General features: G+C 38.5%; 1 protein-coding gene across 5 annotated transcripts in view; it reads left to right on the top strand.

Annotated features, from left to right (window-relative positions):
• ACSS3 (acyl-CoA synthetase short chain family member 3) overlaps positions 1-15,443 on the top strand; it is a 92,080-nt gene that overhangs the window by 16,816 nt on the left and 59,821 nt on the right. For 2 of the 5 annotated variants that reach the window (XM_052774611.1, XM_052774613.1), the window contains exons 3-7: positions 1,260-1,448; positions 6,563-6,697; positions 6,997-7,137; positions 9,493-9,573; positions 9,658-9,753. In XM_052774611.1, coding sequence (XP_052630571.1) covers positions 1,260-1,448; positions 6,563-6,697; positions 6,997-7,137; positions 9,493-9,573; positions 9,658-9,753 — 642 coding nt within the window. Of the gene's footprint in view, positions 1-1,254; positions 1,449-4,950; positions 5,012-6,562; positions 6,698-6,996; positions 7,138-9,492; positions 9,574-9,657; positions 9,754-15,443 lie in introns of those variants that run through there. The other 3 variants (XM_052774614.1, XM_052774615.1, XM_052774612.1) reach the window with 3 other exon arrangements.

The following is a 15,443-nucleotide window of genomic DNA, read 5'->3' as shown; positions in this document are numbered from 1 at the left end:
ATGTAAAACTATTGCAAGCAGAACTCCTGTTCTGGTTACATCTGACTGGCATGTAAACAACCATGCTTATGCAGTATTCCAGCTCACGACTTCCTGGGATGTTTCTACTTCCATCCTGTTCCCTAGCTTATTAGTCTACTTTGGTTCTTCTTAGTCTACAGTTTTTCTTGTTAACCTATTAACATATGTTTTGTGCACAGTTACGTGCAGTTTTACCTCTACTACTTATACACCTCTACACACTGATGTCTAATTGAAAAATTTAAAGGCAGTGAGCAGGTTTAGATACTGAGTGTTACACAGCTGTCAGCTGCTGGAACTCGAGAAACCTCTGACAGCTGACTTCATTCAGTCGCTCTTGGGGAATTAGTAATTTGCTTTTCCTTCAGAAGATGCCACATTTCCATGCCGCAGCAAGCAGGTTGGAACAAGTGCACAGTGCTTGTCACAGGGTCCTATGCTCACTCTAACAGAACTTACTATGTGGTAAATTTTCCGTCCTGATGTACTAATGAAATATTCAATACTAGTTTTGTGACAGAATACTATACACTGTTGAGGTAATAAATATTTTCTCATGGTGATACAGATGGCTGACATTGCTGCTCATCTATCACATTTCTTGAGTTCCAGTCCTTTGCTGCCATGCATAGTCTGTCTTCAGGGTTCCGCATAACAAAAATGAAAATCTGAAAAGGAGAGGAAAAAATGACTTCTTAAATCTAAACATGTTTCTCTGAATTTGTATTTACATTTAGTTCAGGGTGTAAGATTTCTTATCTCAGATTCTGCAAAGTTTACACCACTGTAGTAGAGAAAATATTACTACATATTGATTTGTGTTTCAAACTTAGCTAGTTAGGACAGAATTTGCATTATGAAATGCCCTGTTTACATCCATTCTTAAAAGCTAAAATTAAGAAATATAAGCAGTTATCTGGATAAAAGAATGAGAGGTTAGAGTGTCATTTAAAAATTTGCAAAACATCACTATTGATTTTGTTTGCTGTAATGTGTAAAATAATTAGTTTCAATCCATTCCCATTTTACAAAATAAAAAGTATTACAGTGGTTTTTTGCAAAAAGGAAATTGTCCTAAATTTATTGAACCTGGATTACATTGTTCATCAACTTTCCATATCATACTGGCTCATCATCTTAATGTCCTGCATCTGTTGATTGTGTGAAAGTTATTTTTTATGGGGCAACAGCAGATCTGGAGAAACTTCTAATATGTTGGGAATGTTTTGTCAGTACAGGTCTCCAAGTTAGCTGATGTCATGGTCAGACATGGTGTGAAGAAAGGAGATCGTGTGGTCATCTACATGCCCATGATTCCACAGACAGTGTACTGTATGTTGGCTTGTGCAAGAATAGGAGCCATCCATAGCCTGATTTTTGGTGGATTTGCGTCTAAAGAGCTTTCTGTTCGCATTGATCATGCAAAGGTAATATGTATTTGGAACAACAAACACCATTGCATTAGTTACTTATGTAAGTGAATGCCAAAAAACCCGCTTTTTTTTCCAGAGAGGGTAACAACATTTGTGTTTGTGTGGCATGCAGTCTCAATTTGTTTATAATACCTAACATTGCAGTGTGAACAAAGTACTACATCTGTGCTGAGGTTGATATTTTTATAACAGACATTGAGATACAAATTTTGACCTCTTTTGAAAAAGCATGAGTTTAACACGCTGCTGTCTGTTTAGAGCATACTTTCTTCTCCCATTTGTCAATCTTTTTCTACAAAGCGTCCCCTTAAAATTGGCTTTTCGCCCAGCATTTTCCTCAAGTCTATGAGGAAAATGCTGCCTACCCTAAATGACTTCATTATTTTACTTGATGTTTAGACATATTAAGTAGTACATTTTTTTAGCTATAAATCTACTTCATCTAATTTCTACATGAATCAAGGCAGCTAGGGAACCAGTTGCCTTAAGTAAGTGACTCTGCAGAGAACATAATTGATAGAGCTGAATGCTTTAAAGGCTTCCAAGTTCGGCACAAGTTGAGCTTGTTTATGAAGCATTATGTAAGTCTTTGTAAATGAAAATACAAATAGTACTTTAATAATCTATTTAGTAGCTTACATGTGCATATTAGTAGCTTGCATGTGCATTAGTTGCAAACCAGCTAAAAATGTTTGTACTGGAAGTTTCTGTTCTTGTTTTCCACCAGTGAACAAGACAAGTCTTTGTCATCTTGATGAGTCGTCTAGATCATTCGGACCATCCATGGTGGCCATCTATCACTGAATCCCGTTGGTTAGCCATATAAGCCAAAACACTATGCAGGGTAAAGTCCACAGGATTTGTGGAACTTGTACTTAGATTTTTGTGTATGGAAGTGCTTTTCACATCACCAAGGCTTGAATTTTATGAATATCTGTAAATAGAAAGTTGAATGCATCCCCCCTCCTCGCCTTGATGTTTTAACAAAGAAGTTAATAAAATGGCTGAAATGGTTTGTTGGAATTGTGAAAAAAACCTGGGGGAGAGCTAACAACAGCTCCATAGTTTTCCCTGTCTTTCTTCCCACTCCCCCACTTTTTTAACAAGCTATAAAAATTAATTTTAACTCATAGAATTAGGGAAAAATGCTGTAGAAGAAAAAATGATAAACTTTTAAAATGAAGGTTACTACAATACAAATCATCTAGCGCATTTACTTTTAGAGTATCTTGCAAATATTAACTAATTAATCCCAATGGATTTTCTCTGAGGAACAAAGGGAGACAGCACAGTAATCATAATCCTTGCTTCGTGCATTAAAAAGAAAACAGAGGAAGTTTAAGTGATTTACCCAAGGTCACATAGCAAGTCTTTCAAAGGGTTAGCTATAGAATTACTAGCTGCAGGCCATGGATTAAATCCTAATGTATATTGCCTTTTTGTTTCTTTAAAAGGCACATCTAAATATTGTGGATGATTTTTGGTCCATCTGATGTGTAATGAAAGTGTAAGTGGAGAGGCACATCCTCAGTCTAAATTTCAAAACATGCCCCAATTTTGCAACACAGTAAAGCTTTCTTGATAAGTGAATTGCACACTACTGAGACTATCTTTAAGATATGTATATAAGTAGCTGTGATAGATGATATTCTGCTGAACTCAGAAGTTAATCGAAGCAGTCTCAAAAAACCCTAACCTTTCTTTTAGGCTTTTATGTGAATTGGTTTAGATGCTGCAGTACAGGACCTAATGTTGCTGAGATTAATTAGGAGTTAAAGATGTGCAATGGAAAGCTGGCTGTGAGATGCTCTTGTGGAAGAAAGGTCGAACTTCATATTTTATTGGAATATTTAAGTGAAAGAAATAACAAGCACTTTCTAGTGACTATGAAAAGGTACACATACTTTACCAGCTTACCTTAATTTATCTTGAATTTTAAGTAGGTCTGGGAATGCTGCAAAGTCCTGCAGCTGATAATTTCTACTCGTCAGGTATTAGCAGTTACAGACATTCTGCCGTGAATTGTGATGAAGTGTTACAGGCGTGAGAACAGGCATTTCTTGTCATCTTTCCTTTCACCTGAATCTGGGAATATATAGTTTGCAATATTGAAACAGTAGATACTTTCATAGAATCATAGAATAGTTTGCGTTGGAAGGGACCTTTAAAGGTCATCTAGTCCAACCCCCCGGCAATGACCAGGGACATCTTCAGCTGGATCAGGTTGCTCAGAGCCCTGTCCAGCCTGACCTTGAATGTTTCCAGGGATGGGGCATCAACCACCTCTCTGGGCAACCTGTTCCAGTGTTTCACCACCTTCACTGTAAAAAAATTTCTTCCTTATATCTAGTCTGAATCTACTCTCTTTTAGTTTAAAACCATCGCCCCTTGTCCTGTCGCAACAGGACAAAATGTACGAGACACTGAAGTTAACTCAAAACTGTTACTGCCTTTCATTGAGGTTGGAAATACTGTATTCCTCACTTATTTACAGTTGACACATCTGGAAATTTTAGTAAGACCTCCTTGAAAAAAATGACCTAATCTTTTGTAATAGTTTATTCTGAATAAGACATAGTTCCTGTGCACAGATGTGGCTATGAATCATCACCCCTACTCATCATAACACGATCAAACCTTTTGAGTGATTAGGCTGCAAGCTCAGCTGCTGATACTTAAGATACACAATTGCCTTACAATAGTTGCAGTCTGGTCTTTTCTTGTCCTGCACTGTTTATTTTTGGAATATGTATTGTAGATTAGAAGGCACTATATTGTGTTTTATTTTTAACTACTTGTATGGTATGATTCAGGTCTCTTTCTTTAGAGCACTGTATAATATTGGCAGGATTTAATGTGCATGGCAGTCTGACATGGATCATCTCACCACAAAGCCAGTGCAATACCAGCAGGTGCAGCAGAGCTATATAATGACTGCATAGGCACTGGATTTCATTAAAATGCGTGTCACTCTTTTTAAGGAGGAGTGAGGCACAACAAAAGTGCAGTAAGTTTGAGCATAGGCTTGTGATCAGATGTGCTGCTGGGGCATGAGGAGGAACAAGCGTTGTGTGTTGAATAATGAAGGCCCAAGTGCTGGATCTCTCAGTAAACATCTTCATGAAACTCCTGACATTTTGTGCCCCAAAGCTAGTTGATTTTCAGTTTGGGCTTTTTGCAGCTTTATTAGCTGGGCCAATAAAATGTATTTATAGCTTTTTCTAAACTTTGCCTTGAATGCTGTTAGGGACTGTAGAAGAATTTGTAGGAGGAGTCTTTACAACAGAATAAAATTGTTGGTCTGGTACTATTGGGCCTTGCTTTATCTCATTTCTACTTCTTCATATTGTTGTTTTTTTTTTTTCTACAGCTCACTGTCACTGACATTCCTTCTCCAGCAAACCTTTGAACTTTCCTGGTTTTCATTCAAGCTAGTTATATTTCTATCTAATCTTATTGTGCAGGACTACATGGAGCCACAGAAGAGGTGTGAAGTGGGTGTATAAAAGCAGTATGGGAGCAGAGATGCAGGGGAAGTAATGTCAGTAGGCAGAGAGGTAAAACACTAGAAAACAGCAGTTAAAGCCAGTAATGGACCTTTGATTTGCACAGAGTGATCTTTGATGCTTCCAAGTAGCAACCCTCACTTGGGAAATACAACACCTTAGCCAATTTAGTATTGGTTATTTTTAGACCTCGTTACTGCATACAAAACAGTTGATGAGCAGAGGTGGCACCATTTACAAATGACTGTAAACCTAGTGTTGACAACAGTCTTTCATCTTAACAATTGAGTAGAACTGTGTTAATATCTTACATTAATTACGGTCTAATTTCAGGGTAGCCTCCAGATGAATTTTCAGTTTAACTGCACTGCATTGTATCATCTTTTATTAAAATCAGTGCATACCAAAAGAGAAAGAATACAAATGCTGAAATGTTAAAGCGCATCTGAAATCTTTATTTTGAATACACACTAATTAGCAAACTCCCCTGAATGGCAGATTTGGACAGGAAACTTTTTATTATTGCACAAGAAAACAATTTAATCTGTGCTTTCTGTTCTGAGTTTAATGCAGCCTTAACTGTGGCATTGTGGTTTGTGCCTACTTAATGAGATTTATGCTAATGCCTACAATTAGTAAACTAGCTTGATCAAACTGAGGGGCATAAGATAAATATAATTCTAAAACCCCAAAAGCAAGGAGATTGAAGACTCATTCTTCTCCAATTAAAATGTGTTCTAACACATAGTTTCTTTGGTGCTACCTTTTATTTCCTGAAATACAAGAAATAAAAATACTGATCTTAGGACCTAAGTCAAAATAGTTTGTACGCAGATTTCTTGACTTAGGAAATCTTATATAAAACCTGAGGCTAATTTAATGACAAAGATGCTAAATCCACCTTTGGAAATAGAAATTATTCTAAAAAACCCCTGAACGATGGAAAACTGATTTTTAGTGGTTTTGCATCCTGAATCCCGCAACCATCACTTGAAAGACTCTAGCTTTACTTCCCTCATGTGCCTTATGACTTTAGCTTATTCTCTTCGTGTGTTTCTAGTTTCCTGTCATCTCTTGTTTGCCTTCTTTTTCCTCTTTCTCCTGTTTTCCCTCCCATGCCATTTAATTGCAGGCTGAAAAAGAGCCAGCAAAGTGCTACAGCTAGTTTTGAAATATGCCATTGGGTGCAGGCAGATAATTAGAAAGCAGGCTAAACAGGACAGATAATTGTTGCCATCACTGTACCACTTTTCCTTAATGGAGGGGCTAAGGTGCAGATGGGTTTTTGTCTCTCTTCATTAATTTTTATGCAACTTACAAGAACTTAATACTGCTGATTCCTTACTCAAATTTGGTTGAAAATGGTGAAGAGTGTCAGAAGTTATTAGTGTGCTCCTGAACAAAAAACATGCATGGACAGCAAGATCACACAAGCTTGATTTCCTTAGAAAACTGATCTAACCCCCTGTTTCTAATTATGTGAAGATAGATTTTTTACATTGAACATCATTAATCAAAGAATTTCATGGAAAACATGTTCTTAGGTTACATATGAAATATATTGCAAATGTATATATTAACAATCTAACTTCTTTATTTTAGCCCAAACTTATTGTAACAGCAAGTTTTGGAGTAGAACCAAAAAGGAAAGTGGAATACATATCCCTCCTCGATGGAGCACTGGCAAGGGCACAGAGCAAACCTGATAAAGTTCTCATTTACAAGCGACCTAATTTGGTGGGTGTACAGTTGTTGTGCCTTTATGTTAACTTTCAGATGTGTATGTAGTGCACGTGCCTTTTCTCTTGTACAAGTAAAATTTTTAGTGTATCTGTTGTAGTTTGTTTTTGAATTTTATGGGAGAAGTTTGTAGTCGTAAGATTTAAATAGTAAATCGAACTAATGCAGCAGAGAGATTATTGTTCAGAATGTTGAATAGTATTGTACAAAAAAATTAAATAGTACATGTTTTTTGACCCAATTCCATTTATTGCATCTGTTTTTCTTTTGACAATATTCTATTTTTCGATGGGCAGGGCCATGTTCCTCTTGCCCCAGGTCGCGATCTGGACTGGGAAGAAGAGCTTGCAAAAGCACAGTGTTATAAATGTGTCTCCGTTCCCTCAGACCATCCACTTTATATTCTGTATACATCTGGAACAACAGGCTTGCCCAAGGTAAAGGACTATCTGTAGTCTAAGTGTCTGTGACCAACCTATTTGCAGTTCCACTTGAGAAAATATTTAATTAACAGGTTGAAATTGTTTGCCAGAGCTCAGTGCTATAAATGATAAGCCTTGCTAGAAATGGTTTAATCTCATTTCTTCACATTTCACTACTTTACAGTCAGTGTCTAGAAATAAATCATGTTCGTTTATTTAAATAGTAATAATCTAAAGATAAACTGCATTTACTTCAAAATGTTTGTATAGTATAAACTTTTGAGGACAGCAGAATTTCTTTTATCCATTAATATCTTCTGTGTTTTAACTGTTTCAGATAAGCATAGTATAGTCACTTAATGGCAAGATTACTTAATATATCACTTGTGTGATAGCATTTATTGCTGAATAGTCTTTGCTTATTCATTATTTACATAGTAGCTCATCTTCCCATAGATAAGATGTAGTGAATGACATTACAGATTAAATGGATTTAAGTGTGCTCTGAAGGCTTGTGTTACTGAACAGTTCTGAGAACATAATTCCCATGAAAATGAAAGTTTAGATTGAGTAAGTGAAAACTAACAGGGCATTCTTTGAAAATGTTTGCTTTCAAATGTCAATTAGTCTTAATGATATATTTTTAAAAGATCCTAATTTAAAAGCAAACTCTTGAGTGTTTGCTTGTTACTTACAGTTCTCTTTTCAAGTGTAGAAGGCAAGCTGAATAGAATTTTCTGGCAGTGGTCTTACCACCACAAATTCAGAGACAGTATCACACATCCCTGGATATGGCAGTGCTTAGACTACTACTAGAAAATTGTTTAATGATGTGGCCTATAAAGTTCAGAATCTGTGGGGAGGTAAGGGAAAACAAACATCAGTTTTGCTGAGAAAAATGTCTTCTAATTTTGCCTTGAACATGGGCACTTTAAAGAAACATATGTATCTTGAATTATTTCATTATAAAGGTCCAAGGTAAGATCCTTTGTTACAACAGGTATTTTCCTTGACTGTTAGTTCAAAAATACAGTATATCAGAGATAAAAGTTCTCAGAAGTTTACTTCACTGTGTTGGCTCTTCAGAGAAGAATAGACACCTTGAATGAATCACCCTTATAAGAGGGAGATTGTCAACTAGTACTAAGTGCAGTAAGTAACAATGAATAAAATAACTTTTTATTCATTTAAGGAACTTGCTTTTAAATGGTCATGCAAGTAAAATTACTCAGTTATGACCTTCATAACAAAAGTTTTGTTAATCTAAGAGCAGGGACTAAGAAGCTGAGACTAACAAAGGCAGTCTGCTTTCTGAAATTCGTGGATTGTTAGTTAACCATTCTCTGCTGTGGCAACCTCCATTTTAATGAGTTAATATATTGCCTCCACAGTCCCTTGTTTTTTGGGCGAGGTCTGGAAGTGCCTATTTCATTCTATTAACTACATAAAGAGAATGTACTGTGCCTAGCACAGACAGAGCTGCATTGTAATGTCCGCACTGTAGATAGCTGTTTGGTCTGATCAATCTCATCTGAATTTTAGTTCAGGACATAGTTTACTTAATTCTGTCTTCTAGAAACAGTGTACTAGAAGATGATTAAATGTATATTAAGCATAGAAATATTATAAAATATTTCTAAATTTTTCCCCTTAACGGTTCCAGAGCTGATTTTCAGCTTACCAAGGTGCATGATGCTATTGATGCTCTCTCATTCTAATTTTCAAATCCCTCTTTTAGACTAAGACTGGGATGTTCTTTGTTTTGCATTTGTATGTATACTTTGGGCTAGATAATAAACCTTTCAAAAATAGACAGCTGGTTTAAGTCAATTTTCTGACATCTTTAAAAAGAGTCAGTGCAGAAAGAGGGGAACATTTCAGGGAGTAATTCACCCTGGTTATTTTAAGGATTGGTTACTCCACCTCTTTTCCAGTGATGATACAGAGAGACTAGGCAATGAATTTAAAACATGCCTAGCATTTAGATGGCCACAGTTGAAGTGAGGTAAATAATCTCTTATTTTTTGTCAGCGTATGTTGACTAAATATTTCTATATCCGATTTTAATGAGAGAATTCTAGTTTTGTTAGTTATCTTCTGAAAACTGTTGTCATCTAGGTCCTGGGTTGGGTTTTTATGTTTGTCTTAATGTATGTTTGTTTATTTGTTTGTTTGTTTTCCCAAATTACTTCTTCAGTGGGAATGCTAGCACAAGCATGTACTTGTTGGAATGGATCCTTTTCTTAAGTGAGGAGCATTGGAATTAGGCAACTTTAAGTCAATTGCTGCTAAAACCCCCAAATTTCTTTGAAGGCAGGATTATCATTGCATCCTTCAAATGATCTTAAATATTCAAATTTTCTCATTTAGGGTGTTGTCAGACCAACAGGTGGCTACGCAGTTATGCTGAACTGGACAATGTCAGCTGTATATGGACTCAAACCTGGTGAGGTAATTCTGTTTAAATGTCCTGTAAATGTTTTTGAACTCCTCTTAATAAATCCTCACGATATTTACGTTTTTATTTCATTTTAGGTGTGGTGGGCAGCTTCTGATTTAGGCTGGGTTGTTGGTCATTCCTACGTTTGCTATGGGCCTCTCCTTCATGGGAATACTACAGTTTTGTATGAGGTATGATGCATTCTAAAAAGCCAGCCTTTGAAAAGGCAATATCTCCCCTGGTTGATGATCCTGATGATCCTGTTTATGCCTGTCTATTCTTCATGCCACATATGTTTAAATTGTGTGTATATCTTCAGTGTTTTTACTCTCCTGTCTATTGTAGTAATTCTTAAGGAAAACTTACTTCACTATCCTTCAAATATGTCTGCTTCATCTGTGTGACTGGTGATGGTTGATGGGGCAAGGAACTCCAAAACAACAGACCTAGAAATGGCAGATGGTGGAGTGTACTTGTGTTGTTGAGGCTTCAGCCATAGGCCGTTAGACTGTCTTTATTATGTATCTAGGTGAGGATGTTGTGTTTTGCATGTCTGGAGATGACAGATTCTTACTGGATCTGAGTTGGAGGCAATTGGCAGCTCTATGGTTGGAGCCAGAACTTTTAAGGAGACTTGTGTCTTCTTTCCTCCCTCTACCACTCAAGGCACCTGAAGCCAAGACTCAAATGACATTCAGGTCTTGGTCCTTCTCCTTGGGGGATGAAACTCAGTGGGGTGGAGAGGAGACTAGTCCAATTAGAGTGGCCTGCTGCTTCCAAACTTTGGTGCTCAAAAAAGCAATCACGCTGCCTTACGTTGTTATTTTTTCAGAAGTTATTGTTGGTTCTCTAATCACCAGGGAAGAAAATACAGTGTTGCTTGAATCATCCTCTTTATTATTCAGAGAGTGAATCCAGTATCCATCAGTGATAGTGAAAGACATTTTATGTAGAAGCGCCAACATTGTTAGCTCTTCAGCATGCTGAGACTTGGTTGTCTGCATTCACCTGACATTAGGAATTCTAGGTATATCCCAACTTCTCCGACACTGTGCAGCATGACACCCACCTAGTAATTGGTCTGTCTTGTTCAACAGTCCTAGAGGCAGGAGTTGTTTTAGCTCTGCCATCGTGGCATGCTGATCACCTCTGTTGATTTGTAGTGGTAATTAGAAACATGTGAGCCATTAAGAGGAATCCAGTGGTAACTCAGACCATACAAGAACTGCAGAAGTATGGTAAACGTACTGGATACCGAGGGCATGAAAAAGCACATGAAACAAGCTTTGATGACATTGTGAATATAGCAATTGTTAGAGCACCACGTGTACCCAGTGCTTCTGGAGCAGGGGAGTCAGCATGACATGGTGGAAACATACTGTTTTACAGACCATCATAGGTGCAGAAGTTCTGCATAAGAAAATGGATATTACAATTAAACTTTCTCCATCTTTCTGCTATTACACCATACAACTGAAGATGACCATACTAGAACAGAAATGGATTGTTACTGTTTTCAGGAACAAGCATTATCAAAACAATCCTTTGGTGTTTGCACAACCAGTTAAGTTGGTATTGGTTGAGATGTGCTTCACAGTTACCAACATTGCTGTTAGTGGGTAGCTGTTGCTGGGATTGTGCCTGAATTTTGAGTAAATATGTTTCTGAATCCTGGGGATACTGAAGAAGCATGGACAGTTGTAGTAAGATGAGGTTGCCTCCAAAATTGTTTGGATGCCGCTGCATCAGACACTACAGAACTGACTGTGGCTTGCTGCATCCTGTTTTGGAAGTTAGAAGTAGACTTTACTGCTCGAAGTTCACTCTCTTTATAAACTTATAAGTGAGATTCTCAAGCAGAAGATGCCTCCTGAAGTGGGTCAAGAATCCTCAACTCCAGAAAAGCAGTAGTCATTAGGGGTGTGTCTACATGATATTTCAAATCGCAGCAGTAGTGCAGTTCTGAAATAAGTCGTCTGATTGTCCTTGCTTATTGATTTGGTTCACTGAGTGGTTTTAGACATATGAATGACATCTTTACAGAGAAAGCTAAGACAGAAGCTTTGCCACTTGGGATAAAAGGGTAGGATCCAATGAGTGGGACTGCATTGCTGTGAAGTTTTCCAGAACAAATGAAAACTACATCTGCCAACAGAAAGCTTTAAAACTGTCAAGAGCTCCCACCTTATTCTGCAGTACTTGTGCTATGCAAAAGGGCCAAATGCTATGTGCAGTTTCACATTTCCTAATGACCGCCAGATGTCTGCTTGTTCTGACTTTCAGCTGCTCCTTTATTTCTCCCAAGCTTTTGCTTCTATCGTCTTCACCAGCCCTATTTCTTTTGCTGTTCCTCCTTTATGAACATCTTTCTTACAACCTTATTAAAATTATTCCTCCTTTCCGACTGCTGCATTTTGCAATAGTGAAAACCATTCCATTGACCTTCCAGAATATTGAGCAAGGGGCAACCTGGAGCTTGACAGCATGTGCTCTGAAAGGCCCAAAAGTTTCTCCAGCAGATGAACCACCCTGTTGCTAATGTCAAGCCTGCTGTAGAGTGGGAGATGACTGACAAGCAGTGCTGCATTCATTTCAAGTAGATGAAGACCATGTTCTTGATGAGGTGGGAAAACCATGCTTCAGAGGTGGCATGGTGCGTGTGCTGCTACCACAGAGATCTTGAACAGATTGTCAGGGGATGGGAGAGCACTCCACCAAGCCCACTGCTCATGAAGCCATCCACACCCTTAGTCCCAGGACCAACAGTCCAGGAGAAAAGTCCAGGGAAAAGTGTGCCTACAGTGCTGCACACATCTACGTGCCTGCAACCCCCAGAGGACCCCCGCGAGACAACATGCAGGAACGTCCCTTCTCTGCCACGGCAGGCAATGGGAACTGCAAAATCAGGGGTCCGGCTGCCCGCATGAGTAAGCGTGCGTACTCCTTTCCTGTACATGTGTTGAGCGTGGGACTGTGTTTAGGAGGTTTCTGGTAGAATTAGGGCACTGGTCGCAGAGCTGTGGAAAGGCAGTGTGAGTCTCTGGATTGACTGTGAGAGCTGCTATGCCTTGAGAGACGACTCCCCAGGGGCCATGAGCTGTGAGGGAAGTTCTGTGGAGCAACAAGCTCCATCAGACACCACGTGCCCCATCCCAGCTCTGCCTGTGTGCCAGGCACAGTCCTGGAAATCGCGTAAGTCAGGGAAGTGGCATGCCTTGATAACATCTCTCCGAGGCTTTTGCACAAAACCCCAGCCACACTGTCTCAAATGCAGTGTATAAAGGACCTACCTTTTGGTGGTAGTCCTGCTGGTACTTCTGGCCACATGTCAGATCCTGTCCTGTCCTGCAGTCAGTTGCTTGTACAACAAATACCATTCAGGATGATACCGTTTCTTTGAAATGCAGTGGTTAAGGTTGTTGTTGGCAATATATTGTCTCTTCCTCTGCCCCAAGTCACACTCAGGAAAGGTCATAAAGGGACGGGCACTGCAGGCTGGGGTAAGGCATAGTTGAATTACCCAGGTTTACCCAAAACAAATGGATTGCATGCAGCAAGGGAGTGTGTGAGGCACACAAGTGTGGAAGAGGGGAAAACTAAAGACAGAGAGAAGTATTTGGAATCAGTTCCTTTTTAATCATTGCATAACATTTGCCAGATTGAAAGACATTGATGTCCAGTAGTGTTCCTCCCATCCCACTCCACACCTGAATGCTCAGTGGGTTGATGACTGTATTCAGTGAAGGAGCAAAGTCCTGACACAAGTGCATTGCTGGTTGCCCCACCTATGGCAAAGAGAGCAGAGAACCCTTCATACAGGTACTGCAGAAGTTGTGCTCAGTGTTTCAGTCTGAAAGAAGGTCTCAAAGATGTCCTCACAGATGGCTCAGACTAAAAGTGATACCCTGAATTTGGAAGGTATTGGAAACATTTGCACAGTGTCTGTCCCACGTAGCCTAGTGTCTTTCAGATGACCAAATGTAGACTGCGGTTCCATTATGCATTCAGTAAAAGCACAATTATGTTAGGCCAGTGCTGCACCATTGTCAGAGTGTACCTTACGGTGTGGGGCACAAGGGTATGCAGCATCTCTCATGATGCTCATTGGCATTGAGGACATCATGAATGATCCTGTTCCTTCTTGGCAAGAAGGCACTGGCATATGTTTTGGTTCTGTGACCAGAGATACGGAATGCGGGTATATAGAAACTTTATGGTGGAGTCTACTGGCAGTGTGTGAACTGACATGCTACTGTCATCTGTATGAAAGAGGTGAAAGGGACAGCATGACACTTCCTAGAAGAGAAGTCCATTCAATCAAGGAAGCAAAGATCTGTTGGTTAGCTTTCCATCAGAAAACTTTGAACTGCATTTTTGGTCCAGTAAACAAGGCTAAGTCTCATCTAAAATAACCCTCAAATAACATCTATGGAAGAGGTAAAGAGCATTGGCATTAAATGGCTTGATCTACTAATCTGCTCTAATTCACCTCACTACTTGCTATGTAAACAAAGTCTGTGACACCATATGTGCTCGCATTCATGTTTCATGTTATTATTTCATGTGGTACTAAGTTTATTTTTACCAGTGCATGTAGTAGGAAGAAGATTGATAATCTCTTATAGAACAGCAGATTGTGCCTACGTGACACCTGTGTATGTTGCTTTGTACAAAATCCTGTTGTTTATCATTTTTGTAACAGAAAAATGTAAAATAGGAAACAAAATGCAATGTTTAAAAGCAAAGCAAATCTTGAGGTCTTAAAAATGTGTTTTGGAATGTGTTCTTGTCTTTGTGGTTAAGTTTTAAAAGTGTTAACTTTTTCTTCTGTTCATGGAAAGACTGTGGGTAGTGTGTTAAGTTGTTTTATGAAATAGAAAATGAGCTTTTGTCAGGATGGTTTTTTTCCTCATTATTTTGTGATCTGTAGGATCTGAGGCAAATAACTTTGTTTTTTAGCTTCTAGGCATTGGATTGATTTTTCAGTAATCTCTCTGAAAAGCAGGTTTGCAAAACAAGTATTTTTTTATTGAAGTACACAAAGTGATAATGACAAGCACAAGGGTTTTTTTCTCTAAATGGCTAAGACAGAGAAGCTCGCATGCCTTAATGCTCCCAGCCAGTGATTGCAGCAGCTGGAGCAAACTTAAACAAATAGTTATTCTTAATTTGAATCTCAATGTACCTTCTGTCCAGATAAAGTTTACTGACTTGCTTACTTTCAGCGTTCAGCATGAAAGCTTACAATGAATGCATTATTGAAATACATGATGCAGAGAATATCTACAGTGCAACTATGGCAGTAAAAATCAGCCATTTGTTTGAGTATTGCTTATGCTTAGCTCTTTTTTGAAGAGTCTCTGATGTGCTAAGCTAGTGGAATCCACTTGCTTCTGTGAATTTACAAACCAGCTCACTGTGGAACTTCTGAAAGCTTTTGAGTCAATGACAAGTGTCAGCTTGCTGATTGCAGGAGTGATGCTTGGTTCTTAGTGCACGTACAAGTTCTGAAGGACATTAGGAAGCAAGGTTATTTCTAGGACATTGCAAATTAAAAGTAATCAAGTAGGTTTTTAAAAAAAGGAGGAAGGCGTTTGTTTAAAAGCAGTAGGGCAAAATCCTAGGAAAAGAAAAAAAGGCAGAATTCAAGAGGAACAGGTAGGTGAGAGAATATGTTGAACTCATGAAATAGACTTTTGCAGAAAGGATCCCTTAGTAACTATATCTTTATGTGGAAAAGGGAGTACAGTAAATTTACCACAGTTCATATGTTCAGATACATACATTTGCATAGATGGATAAAAATGTCCAGAAGAACTAACACTATATACTTGTGTACTTGAACTTGTAAATAACTCCGGATGCAGAGGTGGATTCCTGA

The sequence above is a fragment of the Harpia harpyja genome, chromosome 23 (genome assembly GCF_026419915.1).
Source record: "Harpia harpyja isolate bHarHar1 chromosome 23, bHarHar1 primary haplotype, whole genome shotgun sequence".
Lineage (NCBI taxonomy): Eukaryota > Metazoa > Chordata > Aves > Accipitriformes > Accipitridae > Harpia > Harpia harpyja.
Note: the sequence above shows the minus strand (reverse complement) of the source record. Positions and strands in the feature narration are given on the sequence as shown.